General features: G+C 54.3%; 1 protein-coding gene across 1 annotated transcript; it reads right to left on the bottom strand.

Moving 5' to 3' along the window:
* Positions 1-595: 595 nt before the first annotated feature.
* Positions 596-21020, bottom strand: LOC138102427 (serine/threonine-protein kinase PAK 3-like). The gene is made up of 13 exons (XM_069000138.1): positions 20672-21020; positions 20516-20526; positions 20222-20247; positions 19962-20046; positions 10715-11288; positions 10459-10518; positions 9580-9628; positions 8447-8556; positions 7564-7681; positions 7071-7170; positions 6455-6651; positions 5352-5542; positions 596-683 (listed from the first exon to the last, which is right to left on the bottom strand). Exons 1-13 carry the CDS (start codon positions 20716-20718, stop codon positions 596-598), a joined length of 1656 nt encoding a protein of 551 aa, XP_068856239.1. The 5' UTR covers positions 20719-21020.
* Between the last annotated feature and the right edge of the window lie 5924 nt (positions 21021-26944).

Raw genomic sequence — 26944 nt, 5'->3', positions numbered from 1 at the left:
CACCCTGACTACCAGTGCTGGGGTGGATGTTCAAAGGAAAGGTTCCTTCCATGCATCACGCCACCGACGCTACTTGGAGCAAATGGAGTGCCCTCATCATGCAGCGCCCCCGAATTGGAAACCCGAATCGCCCTGGGATCTTGGAAATAATTACGAACTGGCCGGAAGGTGAGACTTTTGGGTTATCTTCTGAAGAAGAAGAGGAGCAAGTGACGCGTGCCGAAGAAGCCCCACCATATAACGAGCTACCAGAGAGTGAAAGACAATATGCCCTCTTCACTAAGGGTTCCTGCCGAATTGTAGGCACTAGCCGGAAATGGAAGCCGCTGTATGGAGCCCCACATGACAAGTTGCACACGCTACTGAAGGAGAAGGTGGATCGAGCCAATTTGCTGAATTCAAAGCTGTCCAATTAGGTCCTGATATTGCTGAAAGAGAGAAGTGGCCAAAGCTCTACCTCTACACTGATTCATGGATGGTAGCCAATGCTCTGTGGGGTTGGCTGGAAAGGTGGAAGAAGGCAAACTGGCAGCGCAGAGGAAAACCAATCTGGGCTGCTGAGGAGTGGAAAGGCATTGCCACTCGGGTAGAGAAGCTATCCGTGAAAGTCCGTCATGTTGACGCTCACGTCCCCAAGAGCCGGGCTAACGAAGAACATCATAACAACAAACAGGTAGATCAGGCTGCAAAAATAGAGGTGTCCCAGATAGACTTGGATTGGCAACATAAAGGGGAGCTGTTCCTAGCTCAATGGGCCCATGATGCCTCAGGCCATCAGGGCAGAGATGCCACCTATAGGTGGGCATGAGATCCAGGGGTGGATCTAACCATGGACAGTATCTCCCAGGTTATCCATGATTGTGAGACATGCGCTGCGATCAAGCAGGCCAAGCGGGTGAAGCCCCTGTGGTATGGTGGGCGATGGTCCAAATACAAGTGTTGGGGAAGATGAAACTGGAAAGCCTTATAAATATGATTGCCTGACAAAAGATTTTGGGAATATGAAAACTATAAGCGACATCGAAATGAAAGCCACCTTTGAGATACCAAGCCTTAGTTACTGAACAACTGGAAAACAATGGTATGGCCGACTGAAGGTAATCCCCTCTTGATTGAACAATACCCTCTGCTTGTAGACAGGTCCAAGGGCCAGAGCAGACCCTACTAGCTCAGCAGAAGGGGTCCAAAGAGTAGTTTTTAGGAGTTAAAATGTGACATTCTATGGTAATGTAATAACTCTTATAGGCTGTATGTAAATGCTATAGGATTTGTACCTTGTACTAGATTAGCTAGTGAGAATTAGAATATTCAGTACAGAAGATGATTTATTGTATTGCAATGGGGACGTCAGTCTGTTTTTACTCTCTCTCTCTCTCTTTTACTTACTTACTCTGCTCTCACCTTGGGCCTGCTCTGAGCTGCGGCTGGCAGCTCCAAGAAGTGCCCCTGTACCCACGCCCTTTGCAATAAACCGCGTGTTCCAGGATCTGACTTCAGAGATCTCTCGTCTCCGTCCGTCCCGACCGTCCAACCCCCCCAAGATCCTGCAACAAGTATGGGGAGGCCTGGCAGATTGATTACATCACACTGCCTCAAACCCACCAAGGCAAGCGCTATGTGCTCACAATGGTAGAAGCCACCACTGGATGGCTGGAGACCTACCCTGTGCCTCATGCTACTGCCCGGAACACCATCCTGGGCCTTGAAAAGCAAGTCCTTTGGAGGCATGGTACCCCTGAGAGAATTGAGTCTGATAATGAGACTCATTTCAAGAGCAGCCTTATAAACACCTGGGCTAGAGAACATGGCATTGAGTGGGTGTACCACATCCCTTACCATGCACCAGCAGCTGGGAAGGTTGAGTGGTGTAATGGACTGCGTAAAACAACCTTGAAGGCACTGGGTGGGGGGACTTTCAAAAACTGGGAGGTGCATTTAGCAAGAGCCACCTGGTTAGTTAACACCCGAGGCTCCACCAGCCGAGCAGGCCCTGCCCAATCTGAACCCCTACAAACAACAGACGGGGATAATGTTCCAGTGGTGCACATGAGAGGTATGCTTGGAAAACCTGTTCGGGTTAGTTCTGCCTCGAGCAAAGACAAACCCATCTGCGGGGTTGTCTTCGCTCAGGAACCAGGTTGCACCTTGTGGTTGATGCAAAAGGATGGAGAGACCCGATGCATACCTCAAGGGGACCTTGTTTTAGGATGAACTACCCATGGCTCTGTACTTGAATCAGTATCAGCATGTATATACGTATATAATTCGGGTGATGCATGTATTTATATGGTTAAAAGAGTTCAGTTTCATGTATCATGTTAGTATGGGAAAAATTTGGGGTGGATAATGTTGGGGTTTTAGGAGTTCTCCTCCTATTTTCTTTTTCTCTTAAAGGAATTTTCCCCATAGATGTTGCCAGGGGGACAAATTACTGGGGGCTTAAGGAAAACAAAGGCCCTGGCCATAGGAGGAGGTATGCATCTCTTCCACCTAAGTTTGTGGGCAGTCAGTTCCCGGCGTTTGGACATAGAGAGAAAGAGGCTGCTTCTTCAGCTGCTTTCCTTCTACCGGAGAGACCCTGGGATCCCAAGCCCACCTTCCCTGCCCTGCTGGGAGCCAGGCTGTGGCTGCCCGCCCCTGCCATTGCTTTGAGCCTTCGCTACTCTGTAGCCCCGCTCGCCCTGCCTGCCGAGACCTCCGGGGGTTCCCACTGCAGCTCCGGAGTTCGATACATCTCGTCTGACACCTGGGAGTTGTGCTCATCCCTGCTGTTCCAGCCTGCTGTTCCCGAGGCTCCAGCCAGACACCAGGATCGGCTGCCCAGGGAGTTTTTGAAATCTTTGTTCCATCCCTTCCTGGGATCCCAGGCCGCCAGTGCCGCGTGCTCCCCGAGCTCGCTCCGGAGCGCCCCCTGCAGCCGCGGGGGAACCATCGCACCTGCCCTGCTCACCGAGAGCCGCCAGCGCCCCTGCCGGCTGCGAGCGGAACTGCACCCAAAGGGAAACGGCCTGACAGCTGAGAAGGCTGGGACTGGGTTTGGGATTGTTTGCTGTTACTGCCATAGTTATTGCCGTTTGTTTGACTGGTTATACACATAAAGATACATAATAGTAAAGAACTGTTATTCCTGTTCCTCATACCTTTACCTATAAAGCTCCGTAATTTCAAAATTATAGTAATCCAGAGGGAAGGGGGTTGCAATTTTTTTTCTTCCATTTCAGGAGAGACTCCTGCCTTCCTTAGCAGACACCTGTCTTTCAAACCAAGACACTGGGAGCAACTGGGACCACAGTGGGGGCAAATACAATCATACAGGGAGTGACTGGGTTCATACTGGAAATGACTGGAGCCACACTGGACTCTTACTGAGAGTGAAAGCAACCATCCTGGGTGTGACTGGGAGCCACTGTGACCACGCTGCGGGCAACTGGGATCTTATTGGGAGTGACTGGGACCATACTGAAAACACAGTGGGAGTGACTGTAAGCGACTGGGATGATGCTGGGAGTGACCGGGATCATACTGGGGGTGACTAGGAACCACCACTGAGGCGGCGGCGGAGCTCGGAGGCGGCCCCAGGGCAGGTGGGAGCCACGCTCGGTTCTGGCGGGGCTCGGGGCTGGCTGCGGGCGGAGGGGGCGGCAGGGGGCTGGGGCGGGTTCGTTGTGCCGTGTGGGCGCCGTGTTCGCCCTGGCGTGAGGGCGCTGCGGGAGCGGCTGCCCGCGCTCTCCTTGCCGCTGATGCCTCAGCAGGAGCCGGTGCCGGAGCAGCGCTGGCTCGTCCCGGCTGCTGTAGGTAGGACAGAGGTGGCTGCTCTGTCCCCAGGACTGTTCCTTGGAAGGTTCAGACTTCCCGATCTGCCCTCCAATATGTACACACCCGTTTTGTTTGTTTTACTAAAACAAAGCAATATTAATAACTCCATTGAGTCTTTGTTCTTCTTCTCTAAGTTCAGGAATTTCACACGGCCTTGGCTGAGCAGCAGTCCATGGCAATCAGTAACATTTTCTGGAAGTGATAGTTTCTTTCACTCCTTCCTACCTACAGCTCCCTGGCCCTATCTAAAGCAGATTCACGGGCTTGGTTTGTTTAAGTCACATTCACCTTATTCCTTTCCCCCCTCTCACTGCCGGAGCCCCTCCCCTGCTTGCGCTCGCAGGTGCCACCGAATGCGTGTCCCGGGATCGCATCTCCCCGCCCGCAGCCTCCAGCGCCCGCCCTGTCCCGGGCTGGCCCTGCGCTGGCAGCAGCGAGCCCGACAGAAACCAATGCCCGCGGGGCCACCAGCGCCGGGGCTCAGAGCCGTGCAAGGGACGCTTTGGTTTGCAGGGACGGAAGGGCCTGGGCTCCTCCCCTGCCCCGTTTGACTTGGGTTAGGATTCAATATTTTGGCCAACGTGGGAGGGGAAAAGGCGTGGTTTTTCTCCAGCACTGGGCGGGTTTTTGCCTCGCCTGGAGCACTTGGGCCTTCCCCGGGCCCCCTCGGCCCCCTTGCAGAACCAGTGGCATTTCCCACCCCACGCGGTTTGTAAACAAGAGTCGGCTGCAGTCGAGAAGGCTCCAGGCGCCTCCTTCCAGGCTGACTCTGCCGATGCTGAGGCTGCTCTGGGCTCTGCCGGGGCTCTGCTGGGGCTCAGCTCTGGGCAAGGCTGGGCCCGCTCTCCCCTCGCATTGCTCCGGGCAGCTGAGTCATGGGGGGACAAGGAAGGGACACATCAAGGGACTTGAGGTTTAACAGAGTTTTTATTCAAAAAACTGCCATAACTACCAGGCTGTCCTAACCACCATAACTAACTAGCAGTGCTAACTACCGTAACTATTCACTTGTCCTAACTACTATAACAAAAAGCTGTCCCCAGGTGAATCACATCCTCCGCTGCTCCTTCAATTGCTTTGCTGCAGCGATCAGAGGGCTCAGGCTGGAGAGAGGCTTGGCTGATGATAAAAATGGATGCTGCCCAAAGGATGAAAAAGAAAGAAATCAACTGTTACTTTCCCAAGTCAAGCTCCTCACAGGCTCTGTTGCATCAGGACAAAGGGGATGGTTTGAAACTCAGGAGAGGGAAGCAGGCTCAGATTAGATCTGAGGCAGAAGTTTTTTATCAGAAGAGTGGGGAAACACTGGCAGAGGGTGCCCAGAGATGTGGGAGGTGCCTCCTCCCTGGAAACATCCAGGCTCAGGTCAGGCAGGGCTCTGAGCCACCTGATCTGCTTGAAGATGTCCCTGCTCCTTGTGGGGCACCTGGTCCAGATGACCTGCAAAGGACCCTGCCAAGCCAAACCAGGCAAGGATTCTGCTGGCTTTGCATGTGAAAAGCAGCGAGACTGGACACTATTGGAGGGGGCCCCACGAGAAAACCCCTCCCTCGCGCTGCTCTTTCCCCTGCAGCCGCTTCGCATCCACCTGCAGCAGCTCCTGGGCAGACCAGCGCCGCTCCTCGTCCGGCTCCAGGCTGCACTCCAGGAAGTCCCGCAGCAGAGCCGACAGGCGCCTGGGCTCCTGCAGCTGCGGGGTCCCGTTCTGCCGGATCAGACAGCGAGCCTGCGCGGAAAGCAAACACTTGTGAAAAAGCTCTGCCAGCTTCCTTCACACCCACGAGTGCTCACAGCGACCCCGGTTTCTCAGCCCCAGTCTCCAGGGACACTTTCCTCCCTGGCAGAGATGCTGCTCAGAGCTCATTTTTCTATGCCAACCAAAAAAGCCAAACACTGCTGCAGCCACAGCCATTCCAACATCCACATGATCGTGCCTTGAGAGCCAATGTCATTGGCTGACTTTGTTAGTTGGAACCTCCATCAGAAATAGCCCATTTTGCTTCTCCAAATACGGACACCAGCTTTACAGGCCATTTGCAAGAGTCACTGTGGTCTGCCTGTGTTATTTCCAAGGATTCTTACATCAAATACATCCCTGCAGTGCCACTGACACTCAAGTAAATGCATTCAAGATGTTCCATCCCAGAAACTGCCAGGCAAGGAACCCGAGGTTTGGATTGCTGAAGGCTCAGCCTTGGTGACATGGAGAAAGTAGCTTGGGCGAGGAAAGAAATATGTTCGACTATGGGGATGTTAAATAATCATCTTCATGTTTTGGACAAGTTTCCCAGTGAGAAGAGTCGGGGGAGTTCATCTCGCAGAACCTCTTTCAGAAACTCCTTCAGAAAACTTGTTGGGTTTGGGTGTGGGGTTTGGGGTTGGTCTGGGGTTTTCTGCAAGATAAGGTTAGAGCTGATGCTCTGGCTTCATGTTTTCAGGTCATCCTTGCAGACAGAAGAGCTGCAACAACTTAAAACCCAAAGCAAATTCTGGAGACTGCAGAATATTCGTCTGTGCTCAGGCTTGAATCCTCTGGGAATTCCCTTCCCGATGGGCAGAGCCCTCTGGCTGCTCCTCCCAGGGCGGGGTCCCTCTGTGCTCACAGGCCTCTGCAAACTCTGGGAAATTTGCCTCTTACCATGGCCGCCGTGTGCTCGAAGTAAGGAGGTTCTCCTTCCACCATCTCGATGGTCACAATGCCCAAGGACCAGATGTCCACCTTGGGGCCATAAGGAGAACTGGTCACAACCTCTGGGGCCATCCAGTGAGCAGTGCCCACCATGGAGCTGCACTGCTCCTGCTCAGGGCTGAGCTGAGCGCAGAGGCCAAAATCAGCTGAGGACAGAAACAAACACTGTCAAAGGCAGCTGGAATGAGGAAACCAAGCACAAAGATTGCCCACTCTCAGTCTGAGAATGCACTGCTGAATCCAGCTGGAAATGTCCTCAGGGCTGTAGCCAAGGCAAGATGGAAGTGGACCCTTAAAGGAACCCTCAGCTTTCAGGCAGTGGCTTTTAGTGATTCCCTTGAAGCTTCAGATTCCAACTCCCACCCCTCTGCAAGGGCCACACCCAGAGCAAAGCCACTGCTGACACCCTGCTCCTCTCCTGAGCTCTCTGCATGGGGCAGCCGCTCTCAGCTGGCAGCAGGGGCCGGGCACCGCCACCAGCAGCACTTGTGGGGCTCTGGCCGTCACTGGGAAGCAGCCCCACAGCCGCAGCCCGGGAGCGCCGTGCCTGACCAGGAACACCCACCCAGCTTGACAGAGCCGTCCGTTGCCAGAAGGATGTTGGAGCTCTTCAGATCTCTGTGGATCACCCGGTTTGAGTGAAGGAAATCCAGGCCCTGCAGACACTGAGAGAGAGCAAGAAACACGAGGGTGGAAATCCATGGCCGGAATACAGAACACAAGAAAGGACATTTTAGAATTCTGCCAGCAGCAGCTTTGCTGTGCCAGGCCAGGAGTGCAGTGCAGACAAGCTCCGGGCAAATGGTTCAAGGCAAAGCTGAGAACAGCAAATCAAATCAAAAAAGACAGAGAGTCCCACAAAGAGCAGGAAAGAGGACAAGAGCAGAGTGGAAGTGCAGTGACACTGGCAGGCCGTTCACTTCAGAGGCTCTTTCTTCTGCAGCTCATAAAAACAACACAGAAACAAAGCTCTGAGCATGGAGTCACTCCTGTTCTCAGGCCCTGCTTGGAAGGAGCATTGTGTCCAAGCCATGGGAAGCACGAGCAGGATCCCTCACCTCCCGACTGACAGCTGCCATCTCTCCTTCAGCCATGCGTGTCTGTCTGACAACGTCCTGCAAAGTTCCTCCATCCATGTATTCCATCACCAGCCAGAGATCTTCATCAACAAGGAAGCTGGAAGAGGCAAACAATGGCGTGGAGATGAACGTGCACTGCTCAATTCTCTGATGGAAAAGCCTTGAGTGGAGTTTTGTTTCCAGGTCACTTGTAAATGAGGACAGAATCCGATGCAGAGACATTCCTGCCAGGCTGCACAGTCCTTGGGATCTGCACAGTCTAAAGGAGAAGGAGACGCCTGTGGGAAAGGAGAGGCCTTAGATGGCAAGCAAGTGAAAAATGCAGTTTAGCAACAGCCCAGATCAATGTGGAAGCACAACACTTGCCCCCAGCTGGTTCAGCATCTGAACTCAGCAGTTCCACCATTCCCTCCAGAACAAGGCAACACAACTTCCAGAGTTATCCAGGGCAGGAGGCCGTGCAGCACTTAGGACAAAAGTGGTCAAGTGTTTGGAAAATCTTGCAGAAAGTCCCTTCAGAAACAGGCAATGCCATTGCAAAATGGGCACATGAGACATTTCTGGAAACAAGGACCTGGTCTTCCTGGCATCTGCAGCAATGGAAAAGAGTTGGGAAGGAGAAACCAAGGGAAATAATTTCTGACAGGGTTTATCAGCACTTGTTGTAAGACCGAGGATATGGGGTCAGCTTGAAGGAAAAACCAAACCAAAGCAACAAAAGCACACAGAGGGAGTGAACTCACAGGCTGTTGTTTTGGGAAGCTACGGCCGGGTGAGGCTTTTTCAAAACAGGCTACAGACTGCGGATGCCAGGAGAGATTAACGCAGGGCCCGTGCACGGGATAAGAGCTGAAGCACTCACCTGTCCAAAAAGCTGACAATGTTGGGGTTCTTCTTGTCCTTCAGGACCAGGATCTCATTCACAGCTCGTTCCCTGTTCTGCCCTCTGAGACTCATTTTCTTTATGGCCACCTGAAAGGACATTGCAGCCCTTGAACTGCAGGAGTCTGGGGCAGGAGGCCGCAGCAAACACGGAGCGAGTCTTTGTGGAGCAACGGAGCCGGGCTGTGCCAAACTGCCTTGGGATGGGACACCCGGGCTCAGCAAGTGACATTCCCACAGCCCATTTCTCTGCTCGCTGCGGGGCCGCTTACAGGACACAGGGCCAGAGACATTTGGCCTTGGAAGCTCTGCAGAAATGGGCCCTCAGCTCTCAGCCTCAAAGCTCTCACAGCATTCTCTGCACCTGCAGTCTTCTCAAACCGCCTTAGTTTACCACCACTCTCATTATCATTCAAACACATTTTGCAAGCAGGAAGTAATTCTGCTTCTGTGAAAACAGAGCAAAACAGCTGGGAACCCTTTAGCAATCCTGGGGGATTTGGTCATGATTTCAAACGCAACTGCTCTGTTTGGGATTGCACAACAGAGCAAACACGCACAAACATTGCTCAGATGATCCCTGTCACGGGCTGTCACTGACACCAGACCCAAACACAGCTGCAGCGTTTAGGAGAGAGCTTTGCTCTGCACATCCATCTTCTCATTCCTCTCCCTCTCTCTGGGAACAGCTGCAGTAGGACTAAAACCCCAAACTGATCCCGAGAAGGATCACTCCTTCATTAGGTCTTGAGGTACCCTTTGAAGATGAAATGCAGGATGGAAAAACTGCTAAACAGTGTTCCTGTCCGAGGCTGGGATGAAGATAAATTAGGCCTCAGCCTCCACCAGCTGATGCACTGATGTTTTCAGATATGAAGACCAAGCCAGCGTGTCCTGCTCTGACAAACACCGCTGCCCTCCTTGCATTCCTTTGGGCACTTCAGAAGGCTCAAGTCTGTCCCAGCCGTGCTCTGCAGGCTGACACTGCTGTGCCTTCAGAGGAACAGCCTGTGCAGGAAAGCTCTGCTGGCCCCCCAAAGCTGCAGCCACAGCTCCCAGCAGAGGGGAAAGCCCTCGAGAGCTGCCTGACGCACTGGGCGTGGTGACACTGACCTCTCCTCCAGTGGCCCTGTCGAGTCCTTTATAAACGGTTCCAAAAGCCCTGGAGACAGAACAGCAGAGAAGAAAGAAGCAGCACTTTAGACCCTGGGAGTGAAAGCCAGCCCAGACAGGAGATCTCTGCTGCCTGCAGCGTTTACAAAACACCTGGGTGCATCGACCCTTCAAACAGCAGCGCAGCAGCCACCAGCCCTGTGCCACACAAGGTGTGCGAGAGAAAACTGAGGCCCAACATGAAGGAAAAGGGCTGGAGCAAATCCCAAATGTCCACACTGAATTACTTTAGTCCAAAACCTAGGGTGGGAGCAGGTGTCTAAAGAACTGGAAAAGAATGTATTTCATCCTTTTCCATTTCCTGCCTACGAGCTGCAGGATCCACAAGGGCCCTGCCATCAGGCAGCTGATGCATTTTCCCCTCGAGTGCAGCACCTCTGTGTCTGTTACTGAATGTACGGGGTTTACTACCTGTGCTGAAAAGAGCACTTATTAGTTCATCTCTGGTTTCTGTTTCTAAACTGTTATGTTGATAATCCTGACCGGTAGATATTTTTGGAAGCAAACTATTTGAAAGGAATCTTCTTGAGAACTGTTTTCTGACAGTCACCAGATGGTGAGCTGCTCTTTCAGGCAATCAAATTCCAGGGACAGAACATCTTCCAGGTCCTGCTCCTTGCTGCAGGCAGGACACTGCTGGCCTCAGGGGCCTCTGACGGTGCCTTCTGAGCACAGTTACCAATTCTGATCAGGACTGAGAGACAGCAGGATCGTGCCCCAGTGTCTGAAGCTGTTTGCAGCTTGCCTGGCTTCTCACTTGATCCTGCACCAGCAAATACCTGGCCCCTGCTTGTGCAGAAGTAACTGCCGGGCACTTACCCTTGGCCAACCTGCTCCAGTTCCAGGTATTTCTCGGCAGGCTCCCCCACGCTCACGGTGCTCCCTGAAAGAAACCACATGGAAGACGCTCCCTCCCAGATGGAGACCCCGCCTTGCAGCAGGGCCAAAATGCAGCCCCACTCCCTGGGGCCGGGAGCCCCTTGGTCTCAGCTGGGCAAGGACAATAAATGACTCTGTGACATTCAGCTGCACAGCAAGCCTGGGTGCAGCTGATGCTGAGACACACACGCAGCACCCTGCTCTGGCACACAGCAGCACAGCAGACGTACTCAGCTGCATCAGGCACCACCCCTCTCTGCCCTCTGGCTGCAGGGCTGTGCTGCTGTCAGAATGTTCAGCCCAGGATCCCCCACCAGAGGGAGGTTCAGTGTCCTCTTCCCAACCAGAGGGAGGTTCCCCATCCTCTTCCCAAAATGCAGCAGGTTCCTGGTCTTCTTTCCAAGCCATGGGACGTTTCCCGTCTTCTTCCCATGCTGGGAGAATTGCAGCCTCCTCTTCCCAAGTCCCACGATGTCCTCTGTCCTCGTCCCACACTGGGAGATGTCCGTCGTCCTTGTCCCATGGCACTGGAGCCTCGCTGTCCTCGTCCCACACGGGGTGATGTCCACCATCCTCGCCCCACACCACAGGAGCTTCACTGTTGTATTCCCAAACCGTGGGATGTTTGCCCTCATCTCCCAGGACAGAGGGAAGTTCACCATCATCCCCCAGAACAGCGGGAAGTTCACTGCTGTCTTCCTCCTCTTTGGCCTCCTCTTTGGAGGCACAGGGAGCCAGAGGAGGAGCTGATGCTGCTTTTGTGCCCTGTGGACAGATGGTAGCGTGAGGGACGGGAAGTTCTCTCTCAGTTATCGCCTTATTTATCCTCAGCTACACATCCAGCTGCACTAAGCAGAAATGGGATTCAGGGCTGTTCAAACTAGGAATGGGCTAAAGTCGACATTGCCACTTATTGCTGGGCATTCCATATTCCACCGTGGCTAAAGCCAGCAAGCAATCTTCTGCCTGCAAAACCAGACCTGCAGCTCTTCAAAAGCTCTTCAGCAGAGAAGGAGAAAAGTGCCAGGGATCCCTTTGCTGCTGCTGCTGCTGCTGCTGCTGCAAAGACACTGGCAGGAACTTTCCTTCAGCCTCCCAGGCTGGCGCTCGACTGCCACACGCCAAGCTCACAACTCTCTGCACAATTCCGACCACCAAAGGTTCCTTTCCCACTCACCGAAGGAGGAGCTGCTCGGGATCCACGTGTGAGGTGCCCTGCAACGGGACAGGCAACACGAAGCAGATGCTGTTAGGAAAAACCTGCCCGTGGTGGGAACTCCCACGGAGCAAGGACAACCCGAGAGAGCATTTTGCTTCCACAACATCCCTCCAGGAGCCACAGTCCCTTCGCACAGCAAGCAAGAGAACAGCACAGAATCCTGGGCTGTGTCAGCTCTTGGCTGCAGCAGCCAACGCAGGGAGTTCCAGGCTCCGCTGGCACAGACTCTGCGCTTGAGGGAACAGAACCCCCCCGGCTCCATTGCAAATGCTGTGCACGCCCCGCTGGCTGCAGACACCCCCTTTTTCAGCTGCAGCTGCTGGCAGGAGCTCTCCCAAACCAACGGTGTCTTAATGGCAATTTGGTTACAAAGGCAGCTCAGTTGCAGTGGGAGAACAGAAAGCACACAGCAAGCCCGAAGGCACCGACGCTGCAGCCAGGGAAAACCTCGACTTACGTGCCAAGTGGGCTAAAAAATACCCCGAATAAGCCACAGAGTACAGAGTGCAAACTGCAGCAACCGCTTGCTGGATCATTTTGGCCGTGCTGCACACGTGGCAGACTGTACCCCTGCAAGCACAGAAGGACACCCGGCAGGGGCTGGGCTGGCTGCTGAGAATGCCTCGGGCAGGAGGATCCTCCGGCAACCAGCGGGCGCCCAGAGCCGCTCTGGACACTGAGGGCTCCGTGCCCACAGCAACGGGAACACGGCGAGGACGCGGCAGCGTTCCCGTGACATCACAGCAGCAGCTCCCGCAAGAACCGCCCGGAAGGTTCTCCTCTGTCACAAAGGAGCACAAAGGATCCTCCCGGGGCACAGCCTGTTGCTCAAAGCATCCAAGAGGAACCCAGAAAATGCAGCAGACAAGGACAGCCCATAGCCAAGCCTGAACAACGAAATCAAAGCCATGCACTGATGCTCCGAATTAGGGGCGGGAGTCGGGAGGCTGCAGGGCTTCCCAAGGAGCCGGAGGCAGCCAACACGCAGGGCTGGGCAAGTCGGGCCGGGAGCAGCGGAGAGCTTTGTTTCCCTTCTCAGCTGAATGGCGGCTCGGGCCGGGCCCGTTCCAGGGCTGTTCCTCAGCTGCGGCTTTCCCCTCACGCAGCCCGGGGGGCGCTGGGAGCGCGGGGCGAGGCTGGGCCGTGTGCAGAGCCCGCCCCTCGCTGCGATTGGGCGGTGCTGCCGTCAGTCGTGGTTCTGGCGCGCTGATTGGTCGGAGCGGGGAGCAGCCCGGGCCCGGAGCCGCCGGCAGGGCGGCCGTGGCGCAGCAGAGGCGCCATTGGCGGAGCGTCTGTGCGGGCCCGGGAGCGGCGGCGGCGGCCGGAGCCCGGTGAGGCGGCGGCGGAGCTCGGAGGCGGCCCCAGCGCAGGTGGGAGCCGCGCTCGGTTCTGGCGGGGCTCGGCGCTGGCTGCGGGCGGAGGGGGCGGCAGGGGGCTGGGGCGGGTTCGTTGTGCCGTGTGGGCGCCGTGTTCGCCCTGGCGTGAGGGCGCTGCGGGAGCGGCTGCCCGCGCTCTCCTTGCCGCTGCTGCCTCGGCAGGAGCCGGTGCCGGAGCAGCGCTGGCTCGTCCCGGCTGCTGTGGGTAGGACAGAGGTGGCTGCCCCGTCGGCGGGAGTGTGCGGGAAAGTTCCCGTGGCCAGAGGTTTGTGTCCCCAGAGGAGCCGGAGGAGTCCTGTAAAAGGAACTTTATTCCTGGACCAAGGGAGAGGCCACGGGGCATTTCCCGTGGGCTCTGTCCAAGTGTTGGAGGACGCAGCCTCCTTTTTATGCCGATTTCGCCGGCCGCATCTCCGTGTCCCTTTCCCCCGTGGCTGAGGTCCTTGGAAGGTACAGACTTCCCGATGCGCCTGCTGCATGTGCCCCTTAATGTGCACCCCCACTTTGTAGAACATCCGGTAATCATGGCTCTGTGGAGTCCTTGTTCTTCTTCGGGAAGTTCAGGAATTTCGCAGGAGCTTGGCTGAGCCGCGGTTCCTGTCAGCTAGTAACACTTTTCTGAAATTTTATGGTTTCTCTCGTTACATCCTTACCTCCAAGTCCCTGGCCCTATCTCCAATGGGATTCACAGCATCTGTTTCTAAAGACACGTTCATTTTTTTCCTTTTAATCCCCCCTTCTTATTTTTTCAGTACTTTTCTTTACAAACTTTAAAAATGCCTTAATCTGTTTTTCCTGGGCCTTCTTTGGTTTTGGGATTATTCTCAGTGACCTCATTCTGTGTCCTTTTGTGGCCGTTTCTGGGTCAGGAGGCCTGGCTGCCACCTGCATGCCCTTGATCCCCTGCTGAATGAGCTGCACTGAGCAAGGTGTGGTGCATGGTAAAAAGATGAGACTTGCTATAGCACCTGAGAGGAGAAACAGCATTGGTTTAACCCATGGTCTGCCAGGGGACCACGAAAACGTGTCCCATTCCCATCCTTTCCACATTTGGAGCGGTACATGAGCTGCTTTCTTCTTTCCTTTGTTCTTGTTTCACCACTTTTCCTTGGCCATCTCTTTGACAAGGGCAGTTTGAGTAATTTAATTTTCCACAACCTCCTGGTCCTTCTGAGAGAGAATCTGATGCCATCCCAGGGTGAAATGTGGCGTTGCTCATAGGAGTGGATTGGTGGGTGAGAAGGTCAGGAGCTGGAGCTGTGTGCTTGGTTATGATTTGGGGGACAGCTTGTAATCTAATGATGCATTGAAGTGATCAATGGGTTCTCTGGCACCTGGTATGAATTCGTTTGGGTTCCCAGGGGCTGCTCCATGGTGTTGTAGGATTTGTTCTGGTGGCCGTTCATCTTTTCCCCATTTTTGGGCACTCCCAGAAATGCCAGGGATGCATCAATTGACCACTTTTCTCTGATTAAATCATCACATCCTTGGATTCCCAAGTGATTTCGCTGACCTTGTGTCAGCAAAAGCAGCGCAGTGGTCAAACGCACCCTGTATAACCCAGACAGTGCCAGCAGATGTTGGAGTGGGGAGAGGGATGATTCCCCCCCGCTTTTGTGAGTGAAGTTCTCCCAACATTCTCCGTTTGCTGTTTTCCTTTGCAGCTTCAGGGATTTCTGTTGCAGAGTCCGAGATGCTCAGTGTGGGCTCTGCCTTTAGCGATGCAAATTCCATCTGTGCAGGGAGGCAGAGCTTGGGGTGAGGGGCAGAGGGAATCAGCCCAATTCCTCTGGCAGGCAAGGAGAGCCTGGGACATTGTGCACACTTCCCGCAGCAGAGTTAATTTGCATTTCTAAAGCTCCTCTGCTGGCTGCCTGGAAGGAAACTTCTCTTCCGGGGCAGCCATCAGGTGACTTTCACGTGTCACCCCCAAAAGCGGCTTTCTTTTTTTTAAAATGTTTTTTTTAACTGTTTATGAGTTAAAGGGTCTCCTTTAAAGCTCTTCCACTTTTGCAAAATGTAACCGAAATGTGAACATTGAAAAACCCGTTCCAAAATTCTGCCATCACTAACAGCCACACACACACGTAACAGAAAAAACCCCACGCAATAAAGATTTTTGCTGCTTCTTGTCCTAAGAATAAAAATTGACACACCCCTGGCCCAGACCCATCTGACAATATCAAAGTAGGATTATTAAGAAAACGCCTTCTAATTTTGTAAACTTGTTACCAAAACTGTGGGTAGGACACAAACTCTCCAACAACCTTTTTAGGGTTAGAGGATCAAGACTGAAGAAAATGAATACAGAAGCTAAATTTTTAGCAATATAACATTGAACATTTATTAGTAGAACAAGGGTACAAATCACAGCCTGGGGCGCTTGGCAATGTTGCCAGAGGCGCCCTCCATTCATTTTACTGTGGGCTGAAGTACTCTCCTGAACTGTTACATATTCATTAACCCAGAAAGGAATTTACACTTCCCTCCCCTTTCCCCCTGTCCCGTTTCTGCCCCTTCCCCCAGCAGGACACCGCCTCATTCCTCTGGATCGCTTCAGAACTGCAGACAGGCCCCCTCTCTCCGGTGCCTCCGCAGTCTCCAGCCTCATTTGCAGCTGCCAGTTCCCTTGGGCGGTGTGAGCTCTGATGAGGTAACAATCTTCCTGGGATGCATGCGGTTTATCTTCTTTGTTTCTCTAAGATGTCTTAGATTCCTGGCTCTGTAGTTTCTCAGCTCAAAAGACATTTATTACCATGTGTTTATTAATACATTTCTTAACATACTACAACTATTTCGAAGTTACAGTTATCTTAATCTTGTTTCTACTTAACTACATTTTACTGTAACACTCTTTCTACACAATCCATCATCACTTCTAAATGTTTGAATCATATATGTGAAAGACAACATTTATCATTCACTCATTTATCACACCAGGGTAAGGAATTGAAAACATGGATTCCAGGGGAGATAATTGAATATTTGCCCTGGGTCTGGCTCTTCTTCTTGCCAAAGCCAATGGCAGCAGCCGTACCTGTGGCATCTTGGTTTCTCCCAGCAGCTTCAGAAGGTGTTTCTTTATTTCCCCATTCATTCTTTCTACCCGACCCGAACTGTGGGGGTGCCAGGGCGTTTGGAGGTCCCACTGTGTTCCTAAAGCAGCCAGAACGGCCTGAAGGATCTTTCCTGTAAAATGAGTTCCCCTGTCTGAGTCCATTGCTTCCACAATCCCATATCTTGGAATTGTTTGTTCCAAACATGCCTTAAGAACTGAGGCAGGGATTGCTGAAGCAGTTGGAAATGCTTCTGCCCCGCTGTGAGCTGCCATGCTGTTAGCAGAAGACATTGAAGCCTTCCTGCTCAGGACATTTCAGTGCCAGGCTCTTCCAAGCACCCCCAGCTCGGCCCTTTGAGCTGAGCATGCGGGCGCTGAGCTGCGCTTTGTCTCCTTCCCTTTCCTTAAGAGCAGCGTGTCTTGTCACTCTTTTCCCTTCTGCTGCCCTTGCAGCCCCATCCCTAAACACCTTTTCTCCCTCAGGCCAGGGAATGTCTGGTAAATCTCTCCTAGGCCGGCTCTGGAGCTCTGTCACTTGACTGCAGCCATGGGTTTCTTGCCAGCCCCGTGTCCAGGGCCGTTCAAACAGGAGGCTGGGTTCAACCCTTGCCCTGTCCTCAACTCTGAATCCTCCTGTTCCATCCAACAAGTTTCATTCTGTAAGAACCGAGCGCTGCTCATCCATTTAGAGGCTCCTTTGGTTAACAAAGCTTTACCTTGATGCCAGGCTGGAACAATGAGAGGTTCTGCTGCTGTCAGTTTTCAGGCCTCAGTTCCCATTAAAGCCGGGGCTGCACAATTCTGCAATAAGACAATGAGGCCACTCTCTGGCCACTGGGTGAAACATTTGAGCCCAAGAATTCCTTTGGCATGGCCCTGTTTAACATCCACATGCAATTCAAATGGTTTTTCCCTGTCTGGGAGGGCCAGGGCAGGAGGCTCAGTTAATCTGCTTTTGAAGCCTTGAAAATTGTGCTTTTCTGCTGGTGTCCATGATGGGGTTTCTTGCCTGGCAGGAGAGGAGAGTTGTAGGGAGAGATGCCTGGCTCCAGAAGCGCTGCCTTTAGCAGGGACTCAGTAAGAGGCTGTAACCCCTTCCTTGCCTCCCTTGGAACAGGGTATTGCTTTTAGACACCACTTGTCCTGGATGCTCCAGAGGAATTTGGAGAGGCTCCATATCTGATTTTCCCTATTTCCGTGGGGCTGCCCACACTTCTGGGTTCACTTCAGCAGAGGCCTTCGCAGACATTTGACACCAAGGTACAGCAGCATTAGCCTTTGTATCTCCTTTGACAATGTTAATTTGCATTCCCACTTTAGCCACCAAATCCCTTCCCAGTAAATTACAATCACAATTAGGAACAAACAGAAATTGATGCATTTCAAACCCATCCCCCACATCTACTGATAGTGGTTGAATAAAACACACCTGGCAATCTTTCCCACTTATTCCCTGGATAATGAAAGAACTTCTTGACAATTTCCCCCCTTAGGTGTCAGATTCAGAGTGGATCGAGAGGCCCCTGTGTCCATCAGGAGCGGCCTCGTCTCGATCCGGACGCGCCCTGAATGTTCTCAAGGGCTCTGGTGCGGTGGGTCCCTGGTCTGCTGGGAGCTCTGCCAGCCCTGACAATCCATGTCCATGTGGGGTGGACTTGCTGGTGCTGAGGGTGCTGCTGTCTGTGCTTGCAGTGTCCTTCTGGCCTGCAGATGGACCCCTGATTCCTTGCCAGGGGCTGTTTGGGTGGGCTCTGCCGTGCCGAGGAGGGCAATGCCTGTGCCAGGTGCTTGTGGCCGCCGCCGTCCCCTGGGTGCTGGGGCCCCCTTGGGCCCTGCGGTTCATCCCTGGGGGGCTGTAGAAACTCTACCATGGCCTTTGCCTTCACCTTGGCCTTTTGCTCATCCCTTCTTGCATTCCCCTGCTGAGCCTTTCTGGCCAAGTGCTGCAGGGGCTTCTTGTGCCTCTCCTGGAGCCCCCTCAGTGCCTGTGGGTGCTCATCCTCTGACAGCTGCTGAGCTTTCTGCAAAATCATTCGTTTCTCCAGTGACCCAAACAAGATCAATGAAAGAAAATCCTGATCCTTCCACATCCCACAGCCTCCTGGGGGCCGGGGGCCACTGCCGGCCCTGCCCGGGGGGTGTTGGGGTCAGGCAGTGCCCGGCGCTGAGCCCCGGCTGCCCCACAGCCCCAGCCCGGCCCCGCAGCTCCCCACAGGCCCCCAGCCCGTGCTGCCCTGTCCTGCTGCTCCCCACCACAGAGAAACACCCTGAAATCCTGAGCTTCTTTTTCTGTCCTGTCCTGGAACGTGGGGTACAAAAGATCTGGATCAGCTGGCAAATGTTGAGGATAAGATGGCGCTGAAAAGCATCCCTGTCCTCACTTTTTTCTCTTCCTCCTCTTTTCCATCTTCCTTTTCCTTTCTTACCACATAGATTCCTCCTGCTGCTGTTTGCCTTAACCATATTCCTGCACACTCCCTTCAACCAATCCCTTCCCAGCACACCAACACCATCCGTCCCCTGTTGCTGGGACCCCTTCTCGACTTCCCTTTTTACCCCCGCTGGGTGTCCATGTCCTTAATTAGCTCTGGGAGAATGTGCAAACTGCCTCAACATTGTCCCCTTTTGATTAGGAAACGATGTCCATGGTTCTGTTCAGGCTTTGTTGTTGTTCTGGAAGTTGAGGAATTGAGCAGGAGCTTGGCTGAGCAGCAGTGTGTGTCAGTCAGTGCCATTTTGTGGAGCTGCTGGTTTGTGCTGTCACTTGCTTGTGTGCAAGTGCGTGTGGCTGTGTCCGAGCAGATTCAGAGCATGTGTTTGTAAGGAGGCGTTGGTGTTGTTGGTTCGCTGGGGGTGCCCGGTTTTCGGGACATCCCCCCTGGAGCAGGGTGTCCCCCCTTGGTGCAGGCGCGGCCCTCAGGCAGCGCTCAGCCAATCAGAAGGCGCGGCGCTGGTGACTCAGCAGTTGCCAGGCAGAGCCGCAGCGCCCGGCGCTCCCCAGCTGGAGCCCACGTGTGGCCCGGCCTTGGCGCCCCCCGCCAGGGGAATTTGGGGAGGTGGGAGGGGGGGAGCGCCAAGGCCGGGCCGGGCCGTGCTGTGCTGGCAGAAGTGGCTGCGGCGGGGGCCGAGTGCGGGCAGGAGCGGCCGAGAGCCCAGCGCTGCCCCAGCCCGAGCTGCCGCAGCTGCATCGCTGCTCGTGCTGTGCGATCCGAGAGCTCTGGGGGGCAGAGCGAGCCAGGGCTGGGTGCTGGGCCTGGGGGGAGCAGGAGAAAGGCTGGAGGAGCAGGGCTGGAGACCAGAATGGTGAAACGATGGCCGTGGGAGCAGCAGGTGGGATTCTGCAGGAGAAGGAGTAGTGTGAGGAAGAGGCGTGTGAGGAAGAGTAGGGACACAGGAGGAGGAGGAGCAGGAAGAGGAGGCACCGCAAGGTTCCAGCACTCGCTGTATCTGCAGCCTCCCCCCAGCCCCAGGAGCGTTGTCCTCCCCCCCCCATCCAGCAGGTGATCAGGGAGGGGGATCCATGATTTTCCAGGGGGTAAATCTTGGTGTTTCTGAGGTTTCTTGGGGTCCATGTTGGTGCTTTGGATTTTTTGTGGGGGCTGAATGTGTTTATATTCTGGAGGATGTTTTGTCTGAATCTTGATGTTTTGGGCGTTTTGGGTCTGTGTCTTGATGTTTGGGGGCATTTTGGGCTGAATCTTGGTGTTTTGGAGGTTTTTACAGACACAAGATGCCTGGTGATGGACCTGGGCAGGAGAAGCCCCCAACCCAAGGCGCTCACCCCTTGTTTTTTCCCCAATCCAGGATTTGTCATTCCCAAGGCGTGGCCGGATGGAGGAGGAGGAAAAGCCCCGGAGATGCTGCACGAGGAGGGGCTGCAAACGCAGCCCAGAGAGATCCAAGGAGAAAAGAGCCCCCCTGTGCCGGGAAGGCAGCCGGAGATCCAGGCAGAGCTCAGAGCTGGTGGAGAAGCCTCAGGGCAGGGAGAAGCCCCACAAGTGCCCGGAATGTGGGATGGGCTTCAGATGGAACTCCAAACTTATCCAGCACCAGAGGATCCACACTGGGGAGAGGCCCTATGAGTGTGGGGAATGTGGGAAGGGCTTCTCCAGCAGCTCCGAGCTGCTCCAGCACCAGGTGGTCCACACCGGGGAACGGCCTTATGAGTGCTTGCAGTGTGGGAAGAGCTTTGGGTGGAGCTCCACCCTGAGGGCACACCAGCTCACCCACACTGGGGAGAGGCCCTACGAGTGTTCTGAGTGTGGGAAGAGGTTTCAGAGGAGCTCCCACCTCCTCCAACATCAGCGCATTCACACGGATGAGAGGCCCTTCCGCTGCCCCGACTGTGGGAAGGGCTTCAAATGCAACACCAACCTTATAAAGCACCACCGTATCCACACCGGGGAGAGGCCCTACGAGTGTCCCCAGTGTGGGAAGAGCTTCTCACACAGCTCAAACTTGACCCAACACCAACGGAGGCACCGCTAAGGGAAGCCCTGCGAGTGCCCCGAGTGCGGGAAGAGCTTCGTGCGCTGCTCCAGCTCCATCCCCCGTGGGAGGATCGGCGTTGGATGATCCCCAGTGACCCCCGTGGGGCAGAGCCCTGGTGACCCCCGTTCCGGGTGATCCGCGCTGGGTGGGGGGAAGGTGTTGGAGAGATTTCTTTGCCTTCTCCTTGTGCTCCTGTGATTTGGTTGGTAATAAATTCCCTTCCTGTGCCCAGGCTGGCTCTGTTGTGCCCGTGCTGGTGCTCGGGGCGGGATCTCTCCCGGTCCTTCTCTCAGCTCCTGGACCTTTCCTTGTATTTCCTGTCCCTGTGCAGTAGCAGAGGGCAGGGACAGAGAGTTTTTAGTGTTTCCTGGCATCCAGTAAAAGCCAGCTTAGTCCCGCGGGTTTTGAGGGGCTTGTGGGGTCCTCCGTTTGCTCATTTAAACCACATGGAAACGGGGGAATTCCTTTTGTTCCAGCTCTCCTGCCGGAAGGTGGGGGGGCCTTGGAGGCTCCGGGCCCCGCCGGGTCAGGGCTCCTGCACCCCCTCCTTTCCCAACGCCGCAGCACAGACCCTGTGTCACTGCTGGGGGGGAACTGTCCCAGAGCCGCAGGCAGCTAAAGCCAGCCATGGAGTGCCACACAGCTAAACCCATCCGGCGCGGCTCCCTGGCACCGGCGGGTCCCTCTCCTCTCCACGCGGGGCCGGCGGAGCCAGCGGGAGCCGGCGGAGCCTCCTGTCTGCAGCCAGCACACTCCGCGCTGAACTGAAGAGGACACCACGCAGCCAGCAGCACAAAGGGAGCCAGGCTTTCTCCACCGTAGAGCCCGAACAAGAACACTCTTCAACGTGGCGGCTTCGGAGTCAGAGAGAAGAGAAAGTGAATCCTGTGGGACGGAGCTGGAAATGGCGACGGGAGAAAAGAGGGCGGTGCCGCGATTCTCGCGCGCAGCTTAAAAAACTTCCTGCAGGCCGTGGTAAGAAACTGTAATATCACAAACTGTTTGTCTCTTTGATCCATTTGGAGTACATGGAGGGATGGAAAGTTAACCTATGGCCCATGAAATTTAGGAAAAGTGCCTGTGCCAGGCTATATAGAAGTATTGAGAGGCTTTTAGAGACCTCCTGTCACAAAAAAAAAAAACAAACAACTCTTTGTGTTCAGGCCAAAGTAATTCATCCTTACAAAGTCTAATAACCCCATGTGAAGGCCCATGTCTGGCAGTGTGAAGGAACTGTGAGATTTTTCAGGGCAGAGATGTTTTACACCACAGCAGATTGTTTCTTCCCGGGCGGGTCTGCTGTTGGTGGCACTTTGGGAACCACGTGATGCAGAAGAAAACCCTTTTTTCCTTAAGCATAACAAAGAGACTTTTCAAGAACTGCAACACTGACTAAAATCCCATGTTCTGCTTCCTTTGTGCGAGTTGGGTAAAAGGAGGGAAGTGCTGGAAGAGAGGGGAGGTTTGCTTGAATTTCTTGTTACTTCTTTTTACTTTTAATTCTGTTGGTAATAAACTTTTTCTTTGTACAGCAACTGTTTAAGTTTGAACCTGTGCTGCTTCACAGCTCTCTAGTTTTCCTCAATATTTTCTTATTTCCCCTTATGAAAAATAACAGATTTTGTGTGCTTCATGCTCAGCTGCGTCAAACCACAACAGGCAGAGCCCTGGTGCCCCCGTCTGAGTGATCCATGTTTGGATCCAGTGTCCTGGGTTTGCATGGCCAGGCTTTGGAAATAGGGGGCCTCCAGGGGTGGCTTCCTTGAGCAGCTTCCAGAAGCTTCCCCCGTGTCCGGCTCCTGTTCCGCCCCGCCCCTGAAGGCGAGGGTAACCCAGGGTCTGGTTCATGGCTCCCCTGGGGCAGATTAGAGTGAAACAACAGTGAAAGATCTGTGTTTATAAATATATCTCTGTAGGGTTTATTTCAGAACAGTTTGGTTGCTGTGTGAAGGGGGTTTGGAGCCCTTTTGGTTACCATCTCCAGTAATATTAAAAGCATAAAAGTAACACTTAGGAAACGTGTAAGGGCAAAGAAGGTAGGAGAGTAGAAGGATACACAGTCAGCAGCCCTGGATCAGGAACAAAACTTTTGGTTTTGGTTGTTCCAATGTCGCTGTCCTTGGTGTAAGTGATGGTCCCAGGCTGGATCCCGTGGGGGCTGGGGAAGCCCCGGAAACTCCAAGTTCGGTGGGTTAATACAGGTTCAGGTTTGGGTGAACACCCAGGTACCTCCCCCGGGGGAGTTTTGCAGTGTCCAATGTCACACTGTGGATCCCGGGGCACTTTGGGGGCTCTGATGGTTTATGGCCCCTTCTAAGACATGGCCCTGCCCCTCCCGGCAGCGCAGCTGAGCCAGGCATGGCCCATGCGAAGGGATGGGTGGGGAGGAACCCCCCATGAGACCCCCAGGGAGGGACAGGGGTTTGGGGACCACCCCCGTGAGGTTCTGCCCCTCCGAGAGCCCCAGGGAACAGCTGAAGAGATCAAGTGATGGGGAAATGAAGGGACTCTCATGGGAAAGAAGAAGCTGAGAAGCAGAATACCAAGGCAGCGAGAAATAGATGGAGAAGGACTGTGCCACACTGGACTAGAACCAATCCTGTTTTCTGAAAAGTGCGTGCAGAACGCGTGGACGAAATCGAGGGACCAATCAAGAAGTGCGTGATCACATGCACAGCAGCTGCAAAATGCATAAGCAGAGTGCAATGGAAACAATAAAATGTCTTCTGCGGAATCATATTGCTTCGTTGTTCAGAAGTCCTGAGCTCCCGCATGCTGGTGACCTCGCAACGTGATAAACGCTGCGATAATGAAGCAGACCGGACCCTTTGGATTCTGAAGGGGGTCTGTGGAGTGAAAAGGCGGGAGGCCCCGGTCAGAGCCTGCCACGGCTGGACCGTGGAGGGGAGAGTCGGAGAACGGCTCCGTTGGAGTTGGGGGAGCCGAAGAAAGCTCCTGGGGAAAGAAGTCCGGAAAACGTACGCTGCAGCGGGTGCACCCGAAGAGGTGAGAGGCCGGGGGCTGGAGGATGGGGAAGTGTTGCAGTGGGGATACTGCAACACGCCTATATCAAACCAGGAGTCCCGTGGAAAAGAAATATATACGGACGGATTCTTGCTAGATGTTTCAGAGATGTTTATTTCCCCAGCCGCATGGCCGGGCTCTGCCGAGAGACTGCTGCAGTCAGCACCCGAGCTGCTTTGCCCGCGCAGGGGAACACAAACCAACCAATGGGGAACGAGGCTGACCAGGGGCAGGGAAACCCCGTGCCTCCCTCAGGGCTACATGGCGGGGGAGGAGACCCCAACATCTCACCCGTTTTATTTTAATAAAAGGAGAATGAAGACAACTGGATAACCATAACAAGAACAGTTTCAAAACAAAACAAGCCACTCTCCTGAGTCTTTAAATGTCCAAACAGATTCTGTGGAACATCTTAGGGCTGACAGAAGGGAGACAGAACTCTCTGGACATGCCTGTGGGGAAACTGAGGCAGGAGAGGGTTTCTTCCCTCCCCCTTTTCATCCCCCCATCGGCATCGGAGAGGAATTGTAGGGAAATGGAACTGTATAAGGAAGCCATGGAGTGAAAAACGGATTAGGAATAAACTGGGGATAGGGTAAACTTAGGAAAGGGTTCATATTGGGTATAGGGTAAAAGGGGAAATTAGGCTGTGGGTAGGGAAATTGCTGGAATGGATATTGTTTATAATTTTGTGCATAACGGCTGCCTTTAACGGGAATACCTCCAGGCCCAGTAACATTCGCTGCTTGTAAACCCTTCTTTCCTTGAACTATATAAAATTGAACAACTTCCCCATCTCCTACACTTTGCAGGTAATTTTTAGGGTTATTCCTTTTAATGGCAGTTCTATGGATGAATAAATCTTCCCCTGTATCATCTCGTGTTATAAATCCATAGTTGTTTTTTACATTGTACCATTTCACAGTTCCTGTGACTTTCGTTGCTAGAACGTCTCCTATCACGTGCTTGCGTGTCTGTCGTGGGTGCCGGTCCCGCGTGGCCGCCGCCTCGCCGACTCCGACGTCTCGGTCAGGCCCCCGCGCCGCGGCCGCTCTGCGCTCTCTGCACGACGCTGCTCCGGTGCGTGTCTGGGCTCTGCGCGGCCCCGCTCCAGCGCCTGTCTGGGCTCTGCGCGGCCCCGCGCTGCCATCGCCGCTGGCCCCACACCCCGTGAGCGGCTCTGCTCCGCAAACTCCACGCTGCTTCGAGAGCGGCCTCGTTTCGGCTCGGCGCTGCGCTGCGCGGCTTCTCGTGTCACTGTGGAAACCACCGCTTCTCCCTCCACAGGGCTCTCCGAGCCGTATGCTCAGAGCGGGCTTCCACACTGACCTCCGGTTCCTGGCTGCTCGTGGCCCACGGCACCCGTGGCGCCTGCGGCGTCGCTCCCTCACTCGCGGTCGGGTGGCCGGGGACCCCGAGACAGGGATGGGGTCCGCGGTAAGGCGCGCGCTCCCGAGGGGGCCGGGCACATCCAGCACAGGCACCTCCGCTGGCATGGCTGCAGTCATACACTCCCGGGATGGCTGCCACGCGGTCTCGGCCACGGGAGAGGTATGATCTTCTGCTTTAGGGGTAATGGGACCATACAGATGCTCCTGAAGAGCGTCACTGATTACATAGGATCCGCGGACAGCTTCTATCGATCGTCCATCCCTTAGCTTATCACAGATCTCGTTCCAGTAACACTCCTGATAATATCCAGGAGGTCCGATATCAAAAAGTAAGTCTCGAGAAATACAGGGGAACCCTTTGAAAAGCCAGATAAAAAGATGTTCAAGATCTCCCGGTTCCAATACTTTTCTGTTTTGTTGTTCAAGGATTCCTTTTACTTCTAGATACATTTTTTTCTGTGGCTCAGAGAGCCCCATTTCCCACGATTCTTCCATAGTCCAGATATGGAATAGCGAAACAAAACCAAGAAGAGGAATCCAAAGTTTCCAGGGTTTACTCACATAAATCAGTTGCTTAGGGATCGGGGATCGTTCTGGCCTCAATTCTCTACCATTATGTTGCAGTGGGGATACTGCAACACGCCTATATCAAACCAGGAGTCCCGTGGAAAAGAAATATATACGGACGGATTCTTGCTAGATGTTTCAGAGATGTTTATTTCCCCAGCCGCATGGCCGGGCTCTGCCGAGAGACTGCTGCAGTCAGCACCCGAGCTGCTTTGCCCGCGCAGGGGAACACAAACCAACCAATGGGGAACGAGGCTGACCAGGGGCAGGGAAACCCCGTGCCTCCCTCAGGGCTACATGGCGGGGGGAGGAGACCCCAACAGGGAAGGGTCTGTCGAAAGAGGAGCAGGCCATGTTCAGGGTCCTCCAGCATATTCTCTTTAAGAGAAGCGTGACCCGGAGGTCTTGAAAAGACTGTTAAGATGGGGTTGGGAGAGAGGATTTTTTGCCACCAACGGGAGCGTTCTCAGCACTCTTGAGTGGGAAAGGCTGGGAATCACTCTCTGGGATGCCGTAAGCAATGGATTAAAAGAGACTAAGGGGCTTAGTACGCTATGGAAGTTAATAATAACGGCGCTGAGGCAAATAGAGGCAGAAAAAACAGCTGCGGTAGGGGCAGCAGCCCGTCTAGAGCCAGGCCGTCCCGCGGCTGCCTTTCCCACGTAAGCACAAGAATTCTTTGGGGGAGTAGACCCAGTTATACCGTCCCTGCCTTCTGCACCCGCGGAGACGGAGTTACAGGCTCCGCAGCCTGCGCCAGAACCAGAGAAAATGGAAGTGGATGAGCTCCCTCTCCGCAAGCACCAGAACTGCCTAGGAGGTGTCCCGTGGTGTCCCCCGAAGAGTTAACTTTAGCACTGGGGGGGCGTGTGTGTCCCCCGCTGCCCCCATCGCCGTCTGCCTCACCGCGGCTTAGCCAGAGCAGGGATTCCAATGCGAACGGCGGGTGTTCAAAGGCAGAGCGATTGAGCCGCTTTGAGAACACAAGCGGCAGGAGAAAGAAAGAGAAAAGCGGAAACCGCTGCTGGTGGCGGAGGGGAGAGAGAATCCTGAATCAGCTGCTGAATGTGTGTCGCGGTGCCGAGTCTTCGGTCCGCGTTGGCCACGGGGATCGCGGGCCCGGCTCCCCGGGGGGGTGGCCCCGGTGGGGGTCCGTCCGCCCTGTGACTCCTGCCGAGGAAACAGTTTGGCGAACAGAGAAGGGGGAAAACCGCGGGAGCGAGAAGGGGATGCGGGGAAATTCCAACCGGGGCAAAAGCTCGAGCAGAGCCGGGGAATGCGAAGAACGACTGATCCCCCG

This window comes from Aphelocoma coerulescens, unplaced genomic scaffold (genome assembly GCF_041296385.1).
Source record: "Aphelocoma coerulescens isolate FSJ_1873_10779 unplaced genomic scaffold, UR_Acoe_1.0 HiC_scaffold_75, whole genome shotgun sequence".
Classification (NCBI taxonomy): Eukaryota; Metazoa; Chordata; class Aves; order Passeriformes; family Corvidae; genus Aphelocoma; species Aphelocoma coerulescens.
This window is presented reverse-complemented; position numbering and strand designations above follow the sequence as displayed.